The sequence below is a fragment of the Podarcis pityusensis genome, assembly GCF_964106645.2.
Source record: "Podarcis pityusensis genome assembly, chromosome: 16".
Classification (NCBI taxonomy): Eukaryota; Metazoa; Chordata; class Lepidosauria; order Squamata; family Lacertidae; genus Podarcis; species Podarcis pityusensis.
The window spans coordinates 37,922,358-37,931,914 of NC_138041.1; the positions used below are offsets into that span (position 1 = coordinate 37,922,358).

At 41.8% G+C, this 9,557-nt stretch overlaps 1 protein-coding gene across 1 annotated transcript; it reads left to right on the forward strand.

The window, feature by feature from the left end:
- Window positions 1–4,072: 4,072 nt before the first annotated feature.
- On the forward strand, window positions 4,073–7,681 carry LOC308464782 (vomeronasal type-2 receptor 26-like; the record flags this gene model as incomplete). The annotated part of the gene is made up of 4 exons (XM_080984370.1): window positions 4,073–5,008; window positions 5,642–5,869; window positions 6,290–6,416; window positions 6,780–7,681. The coding sequence occupies 4 exons, from the start codon at window positions 4,073–4,075 to the stop codon at window positions 7,679–7,681; spliced, it is 2,193 nt and encodes a 730-aa protein (XP_080840496.1).
- Between the last annotated feature and the right edge of the window lie 1,876 nt (window positions 7,682–9,557).

The window sequence follows — 9,557 nt, forward strand, 5'->3', positions numbered from 1 at the left end:
CCACTGAGGGGTAACAGTGAAAACTCAAGAAGGATCTTATATATTATCTACCCCACCCTATAAAAAGATAAATATTGGAACTTAACCTTCAGCTTGTCTCTGTCAGTCACTCTGTCAATTTCACGATCTTATTGCCCTTTCCCTTCCCACATGCCACAACCACGTGTATTGTATGTTTCAAGTTGTACCACTGCATTTAAGCCTTCATTGTCACCTGCTGCATCCCTCACATTGCTCTCCAACTCTAAGATAACAAAAGGAAATTCTCCACTTCCATATGCATTGATCTATATTTTTTATATACAGTAGCAAGTCAGTTTCTGCTGTTAGCCCATGTAATAGAGGATTTCTGAATCCTTCCCTCCCTCCCTTTAACTGGTGTACAGGAAACATCCCTGAAAATCCTGAAAATCATGTCTTCATTGGTGACACATGTACACTTGGGGGAAATGGTGCAGGTGTGATTGAGGAAGAGCGTTGGGGAAACTAGGAAGCTCCCTTCAGGGCACCAGTTTGCAGCTGGACTGCTTGCTTGCATGTGGCACTCGCAATTACAAGAGAACTACTCAATAACAAATATGCATCATTATTTTGATCTTACTAGAAGTCACAGAGCTCAATGCTCTAAGGAGATAACTTTGGAACTAGTAATTATCTCAAATTGCTGGGATTTATCATTCATCTTCCCAAATCCCCTCTACACTTTTTTCAGGCCATGAACACAATCAATGTCAGATTGTGAAAGTGTATATAAAATAAATCCTGTGTCATTTAGAGCCCAGATAAGAAATTCTGAACATGCAGGTTTTCATGAATCAGATCATTGGCATTTTCCCTTTATGAAAATAATCCAGAGTCATTCAATGAGAGTTCCTGTAATGCAGTTTATGGTAGATGAGATAGAAATCTGACTTTTGGCATCCCTGTTGGCTCCAAGATGGTAGGAACATTCCTGCTGCTGATCCTTCTCTTCCTGTGGCTGCAGTTGCCTCCAACTGAGAGCAAGGAACACTCTGCTAGATGCACCATGATGGAGCCGTTCCAGCTTCCATACCAGAATTATCAGAGAGGGGACCTAGTCATTGGAGGAATTGTTTCTTATTTCGGCTTTTTATTTGAAGAAATGGATTTCTATGAGCACCCCAACACAAAGCTTACAGATGAACTTTTGTAAGTAAAAATTTTTATCCTTCATAACGTAGCCTTGGTGAGCTCATGTATGCTACAATTACACCAAACATACGTTAGCATGCTCAGAACACGTTTCCCTGTCACTTTTATCAAGTAGGATGTGAAACATATATTTTCTTCTTTTGATATTGTGATCTGGTCATCTTTCTTCTTTGTTGCTTTATTCTGCTTCTTGGGGTTTCTATCTTCTGCCTGTTCTGCTTTCTCATCACCTGATCCCGTGGCTTTCACCACTTTCTCCTAACTTCATCCTCGTCCTCCCTCTGTGTTTCCTTTCACACCATTAACGTCCAGTTTTTCTTTGCAGCAAAGCTATATCTTCATATTCACAATCACTATCATTTAATCTGACAGTCACAGATGAATGTGACATATGAATAACATAGAATTTGGATTATATTCTCTGCTATACAATGTAAACCATATTGAGTAAAAAAAACCAAGTATCGAAACTGAGTTATTTGCAGAGTAGACTCACTGAAATTAATAAACCTAATTTAGTCTGATCTATTAATCCTAATGGTCCTTCTAAGAGTATGACTAACATTGGCTACAGTATTTTTTGTACAGCAACAATTTTATTTGAAGGAGGGAAGGAGGGAAACTCAGTTACTATGAAAGAATAGAATTTGTTCCATCAGATGTGCTCTGGTCTCTACTCCCCACCTACACCAAGCACTAACTACCTGAGAGGCACCAGTCAGAATTTCTGCATTGCGAACTTCTCTTCCAGTAAGTGTCCATTGGTTGCTGAAAGGAAATAAGGAGTTAAGAGAAAGATGTAGCAACCAGGTACCCCCTCCCAGCAGTAGCAAGATAGCTGTTTGCTTTAGCCACCTGTGAGGACCCACAATTTTAGGCACCAGTGGTACAGCTGCAAATAACAGATTTATTTACATATGTGTGTTTCAGTATATGAATGCTCTGCACAAAATTAAATGCTATTTAGATGCAATATTCTTAAAGCTGACTGAATATTGTCCATGGGGTCAACTATCAACTGTTGAGACACACAATGGATATATAGTTTGTTTGTTAGCTTATTCGTTTTATTTAATCTTTTGGGATTTGCCAGAGAGAGCCAGAAAGTTACCAATGTGCTTAAGAGGGAGAGGAAGAGAATACCTCTGACACGTAGTACAGTGGTACCTTGGGTTAAGAACTTAATTCTTTCTGTAAGTCTGTTCTTAACCTTTAACTGTTCTTAACCTGAGGTACCTGAGCTGCCGCTGCGCCGCCACCACACGATTTCTGTTCTTGTCCTGAAGCAAAGGTCTTAACCTGAGGTACTATTTCTGCGGTAGAGGAGTCTGTAACCTGAAGCATCTGTAACCTGAGGTACCACTGTATAACTCTTTTATTAGTGATGAAGTGAAGTACTACCAGAATATTCTCTCCCTGGTGTTTGCTGTGAAAGAAATAAACGGGAACCCTAATATCGTACCGAATATGACCTTTGGGTTTCAAATCTATGATAGCTACTTAAATGCAAGGATGACTTATCAGAACACTCTGAAACTTCTGTCCATCACAGAAAGGATTGTCCCCAACTTCAAATGTGAGAAGAAAAGTAAGGTAGCTTTTATTGGGGGACTTAACTCTGACATCTCCCTCCACATTGCTACTGTCTTAAGCATCTACAAGATTCCACAGGTATAGTAAGACTGGGGGCTGTCAAGTTCTTCTGCCTCGGGTACAATAATTATCTTCTGGGTTCTCAATGCTTTCTTTTACTTTGATTCATTTTTCTGAAAAAGGAAGTGTGAGAGGAAAATATATAAATGATACAAAAGCATCTGGGGGAGTTTTGCACTAGTGGTTGGAGGAGAGGGGCTTTGGTGCTTGCCAGACTTTGTCTCCCCTGTGTCACTGGGAAGCAGCAGGGAGGTTGGAACTGGGCAAATACAGCAGCAGGAGTCTTCCTCCTGCTCCCAGGATGCTGCCCAAGGCCAGCTGCAAGAGATCAGAGAAACCCTGCTCTTCCTACGCAGTTCTGGCTAATCCACAGATTTCCCAGCTATTTTTCCTAATGTAATATATTTTTTGATTTCATTTTCACTAATGTATTCACTTTTGTGACCAGTGTCATTTTAATATAAATCTTTGGTTTTGGTCGGAGAAGTCAATTGCAAAATTCAGAGAAGTACAAATGTCAGAGGATAGCTGCATTTTGGCTCACCAATTGTTTCAGGAATTGTGAATCAGGTGGTGTGTTTTTTTAATTATTAAGATGTTCATTGAACTCAATTCCTCTCCTATCCCTAGTTGTGTCTCATCAGAATGGTTCCAACTAAGCAAGGGAGTTGCTTGTCCTGATTTTGTCCACTAGCCCCAACCACTTTTGCTCAATGGTCAAGGAGTCCAGGAAGTTCTGGAGAACCACGGGTTTCCCACTCATGCAATATACCATGATTGTCATGGCCTAAAATTGGCCGCTGTTTCTTTAATATAAAAGGAACCCAGTCGGTATGTGTCAGCAGTGTTCAATGAATCGGCAAAGCCTGCATGACTCATGCAAACTTTTACCTACTTATACCTGTAGACATAGAGTGGTCATTGATTGTGTGTGGTGTGGGTTGGTAGAAAGCTGGTTGCGTTTGATATGTATAAAGCTGTCGGTTGTGGTTGGAGAAGACTTTTTAAGAATAAAAGCAGCATTTTGCAAAGTACTCTTTCTCAAGGACTCTTTGTGCCAGGACCGGGCAAAGGAGGTAAGAATGTTTTCTTTTTCAAACCTGGACAATGATGTCCAAGGACAAAAGAGCTTCTGAACTGTTCCATTGATCTGTACTTCTTTCTTTCCAACTAACAGAACCTGTGGGTATAGGTCCAGATCTTGCATTATTTTAGTGGTGCACATCACCACAAAGTATATGAAAATATGGTGCCTCTATTTATAAACCGTAAGCTAGAACTCTACAATTCTTGTGGGATTGATTTCTTCCTCCAGATTGCTTACTGTGTATTAGCTGAAGTGAGAAGCCCAGAGTTGCAGCCCCAGACATTCTACCGAACGGTGCCCAATGAGAAATATCAATATGCAGGGATTGTCATGCTACTTCTATATTTCCAGTGGACATGGGTAGGAATTGTGGCATCCGATGATGAAAATGGGGAGACCTTTATGCAAAGCTTAGTGCCAATGCTTTCCCAGCATGGAGTCTGTACAGCTTTCAATGAAAAACTACCAGCCATATCTCAGGGTCTAGATCATTTCAGGTTCTTTGAACTCATTCGGGCCAAGTCCACTTTCCTGGTAGCCTCAGAAATTAACATATTAGTTCTGTTTGCAGAACCTCAGACCATTGCAGTTGTGAAATGGATGCAATATTTCTTTTCATTAGCTGAAGACATTGCAGAGAAGTCTACAGGCACCGTGTGGATTTTGACAGCCCAGTGGGCTTTCTCTTCAGAAACAATGCAAAGGTATTACGATATACAAGTCTTTGATGGTGCCTTGTCTTTTGCAATTCACACAGAGAAAGTCCAGGGATTTAAAGAATTCCTTCAGTCCCTGAACCCCAATTCTCCAAAGGGAGATGGGTTCCTCCAGGCTTTTTGGCAACAGGCATTCAACTGTTTATTTTCTGCTTCCAATGGGCACAAGGAAAACACAAAGACCTGCAATGGCCATGAGAGACTGGAGTGCCTTCCTGGGCATATTTTTGAGATGACCATGACTGGCCAAAGTTACAGTATCTATAATGCGGTTTATGCCATTGCACATACTTTACATCAGATGCACTTATCCAGGTCAAAACGCAGAATGATGGCAGGCAGACGTGGGCTCGATCCTCCAAAACTGCAACCTTGGCAGGTGAGATTTCCTGTTCAGAATAAACCTTTGCAAAGTTGATCAAGAAAAAGGAGAATTGTGAAAAATTAAGAAGTTGTTTGAAAATACTAAGGTTTGTTTCTACCCATGTCTGCCCACCCATTCTGTCCACCAACACCAACTTTTTTCTAGAACCTGCATTTGTTTCTGCACTAAAGAGGCACATATAGGGCTATTTTCAAATGTGGTTGCCTGGTCTGCTTTTTAACTCCCTTCCAGTGATGTTCATTGATTATAGTGGACCTGCAAGTTATGTTGAGTTTACGTTGGTTGGGAGAAGTAAATAAACAAATGGAGATCAGGGAAAACCCACCATGAGCTTCTCTCCATTTCTTTGCCCCCTTCTCCCTGCACTCCCACCTTGCAGGAGGGGCAGTTCCAGGGCTTCCTGACATGGCACCATTTTGCCTTTGCACACGGACGCCAGAGCTGAACCCTCACGCAAGTGGCAGGCCAGCTGTACTTGCTAGAAATACCTAGGTGCTCCAAATGTTGTAGACGGCACAGTTTTTGACTACTTTCCAATGTGTGAAAAATATTGATGGATACTTCTTGTTTCTAAAATCCATTAAAGCTCTCCTTTTTTAAACTTTGCCTTTGTTTTCTTCTGCCTAGCTGCACTCGTTCTTGAGGAGTATCTCCTTCAACAACAGTGCTGGTGACTTAGTGTCCTTTGATGAGAAGGGGGAATTAGCAGGTGGTTTTGATATTATTAACTGGGTTACTTTTCCAAACCAAACCTTCTCCCGAGTGAAAGTAGGAAAGATAGTTCCACAAGATTCACAAAACGTAGACTTCGGCATGGATGAGGGAGCCATTACATGGCACAGATCCTTTAATCAGGTGGGACCATTGGATTTTTAAAAATGCGGTATTGTAGGAGTAAATTTTACTGACCCAAGTGAGATTTACATCTCAGAAGACAAGGGGAGGCTAAATTACCCATTTGTTTGGAAAGATTTATTGTCTTGTGGTGCTTCTCTGAGCCTAATAATGTATGTGCTTCCTATTCTACCTTCTTTGACAACTCCCTATATTTCAAAGTCTGTTGTCTTCCCTGTCTTCTCTCCATCCTCCATCTTTATGCAGATTAAAAATTCAATATCCCTTCTCATTCACTACCAATATTATTGGGAATAATATTTATAGAAACAACAGACTTTTCTGGAATAATGTTAATCAGCCAACTGATGTCATTTTGGTTAGAACTGTGTTGTTCACAAGGCACAAGAGAGCTACATTTTCTCCTCTTTTTATGGCTAGGTGCTGCCCCTTGCCTTGTGTAATGATCGCTGCCAGCCAGGCTACAGCAGAAAAAAGAAGGAGGGATTGCCATTTTGTTGCTATGATTGTGCTTCATGTCCACATGGGATGATTTCAAATCAGACGGGTAAGAAACATCATCTGCTACTATAAAAAAATTATTCCTAATATCTCTTTCAGTTTTTTCCAGTGAATCTCGTATTACTATTTTGCATTGTACAACTAACAGTTGTGACCAACTCTAGCTAAGGGTACAATCAAAGCCAATGTTTCTGATCACTAACTCCAGATGAAGGAGAGAGTAGATGAAAAATCCATGCACCTTAGGCCCATCAAAATGTAGAGCCTATTGCACATTAGGTATAGTGGCTGGAAATTTTACAAACAGTTCTTAATATCCACTTACCAAATTCATTAATTCATTAATTAATTAATTACCAAATAATTAATGCAACATTTGTTGGAACTCATATATCACTCATTGTTTCAGATATGGATTATTGTTTCCAGTGCCAAGATGACCAATTTCCAAACAAGGACAGAGATCAATGCATCCCCAAACGCCAACATTTTCTTTCCTACGCAGAACCTTTAGGGTTCGTTTTAGCTTCCTTAGCTCTGGTCTTTTCTCTGGTCACAGCTTTGATACTTGGCATCTTCTCTAGGAATGGGGACACTCCCATTGTCAAAGCCAACAACCGGGACCTCACCTACACTCTGCTTACTTCCCTGTTGCTCTGTTTCCTCTGCTCCTTGCTGTTCATTGGCCAGCCTCACCCAGTGAGCTGCTCTTTACGACAAGCTGCTTTTGGCATCATCTTCTCCATTGCTGTGTCTTGTGTCTTGGCCAAAACCATCACGGTGGTTCTGGCTTTCATGGCTACCAAACCAGGATCCAGGATGAGGAAATGGGTGGGGAAATCTCTCACAAACTCTGTGCTTCTTGGTGGCTGCTCCGTTCAAACCAGCATTTGTGCTGCTTGGCTCTGTATTGCACCTCCATTCCCAGATGTGGACATGAACTCTCTGATGGAGGAAATCATTGTGGAATGCAACGAAGGTTCTGTCGCAATGTTTTATTCTGTCCTGGGTTATCTGGGATTCCTGGCCATGGTCAGCTTCACTATGGCTTTCCTGGCCAAGAGGTTGCCGGACAGTTTCAACGAAGCCAAGTTCATCACCTTCAGCATGTTGGTGTTCTGCAGCGTTTGGCTGTCCTTTGTTCCCTCTTATCTGAGCACCAAAGGAAAGCAGATGGTGGCTGTGGAGGTCTTTTGCATCTTGGCCTCCAGCGCAGGTTTGCTGGGTTGTATCTTTCCCCCCAAATTGTACATAATTCTTCTGAGGCCCGACTTGAACAGCAAAGACCACTTAATTCTGAGGAGCAAATAGGAATCACCTTGTGTTGATGTTTTTAATTAGTGCATTGTTTGCTGGCATTAATTGAATGAAAAGCAGAAAAAGTTATTCCTTGTATTTCTGAACACTCATCCTTTTCATCTTTTTCATTCCCAGAAAAAGCCTCCAACCTACATCTGTAATCAATAAAGCTGAGACCAATTTTTTAACCCCATAAAGTTGTTCTGTCAATTTGTTATCCTGTCAATACACTGATCTTCCATTCATACGGTGCTAAAGGTATATCCCTTCATGGGGAGACATCATCAGTGTGAAATACACAACTTCTGCCAAGGCTTTACTTTCCGTCATCATCCACCTGTGTATACACATGCATGTACACATCCACCTGGCTTCACAATGTGAAGTTGCCACATTTCCAAGTGGGACTTCAAAACAATTGAATGGCATTTATTACCTGCTGGCACTCATCTGCCTACAGATGAGACCCAGATTCTCTGAATTTATCTTCTCCATGTAGGACAGATACAAATGGGAAATTAGTCGCTGGATTGTATGTACAGTGGTACCTCTGGTTACGAACTTAATTCATTCCGGAGGTCCATTCTTAACCTGAAACTATTCTTAACCTGAGGTAGCACTTTAGCTAATGGGGCCTCCTGCTGCCGCTGCACGCGATTTCTGTTCTCATCCTGGGGCAAAGTTCTTAACCCGAGGTACTACTTCCAGGTTAGAGGAGTCTGTAACCCGAAGTGTTTGTAACCCGAGTTACCACTGTAATAAATTGGGTCTCCCATGTCCTAGTCCAACACTCACTGGCTCTCAACTGAAAATTATGGTCTGTCCATTTGGTGTTAGTTAATGTAATGCAAATTTATACTAGATTTATAGGTTATGCAAAGGGTTTTTTTTTTTTTACCTCTTTGAAGAATTGGCTGCAAACCAGTTATTTTTTTATTATATATTTTCATCTTAAGTAGTTTTCTGGGTAACCTATTTTTCTTTTTTGCTGAGTCTCTATAAACCCTTATTGCTCTCCCTACTAAGGAAGACCAGCTGAGACTTTGGCTGTGATGTGATAAACATGTCCCCCCACTCCACATCACCAAGAAGCAACAACCCAGCACAGCTGATTAACTCTCCTGTAATTATAAAAGTAATCACTATCATTCCGTTGACTCTCTGGGGAGTTCAGTAGCTGCATGAAAACTATGAAGCAAGACTTGCAGATACTATTAATATCTCCTGTGATGTTCAGAGCCTGGCCTTACACCAAGGGCTCTGTCAGACTGATCACTGATTCTTTCCCCTGCAAAAATCTGGCTTTTGTAACCATCCCAGTGAGACTTTGCTGCTCAGTATCACTCAGATGACAATGTGCAAAGAGATGAATTATCGCCTAAAAAATTCCCTGCAACATGGTAATATTTGCAATCTTGGTATTTGTGCTGCTGCCTCAGACTGTGTGCAAGTTTCCTCTTGCTCCTACAAGACTTCCGGGTTAGCGCCATCGGCAATGGCGGAGTTCCTCTGACCGAGAGGAACCTGCTCCGTGAAAATCGGGTCTTGCCGCAGCGGCGAAGGCGGAGACCCTCTAAAAATCCCAGGCGGAGGAAGCCTGGGAACGTGGGATTCGGCTGACACCAGGAGCGCCTCCCCTACTCGCAGGGAAACCCTTTTTCGGGGATTCGAAGCGACGTGGGGTGAGTGGAGCAGTGTTTTGAATCAACCGCTACTTTTACGGAGTGAAGCCGCACAGCCGTTGCCGGAGAGCGCTGACTTTTTCCTGTGGACAATTGGACTCTAAACAAGTACCCGTGAGTAGAACAGAAAATTGGATTAAGAAACATTTTAATTTGGCACTGAAGCGGGAAGGCTCTAAACAGGAAGTCCGCCTCCCGTTTTTTGT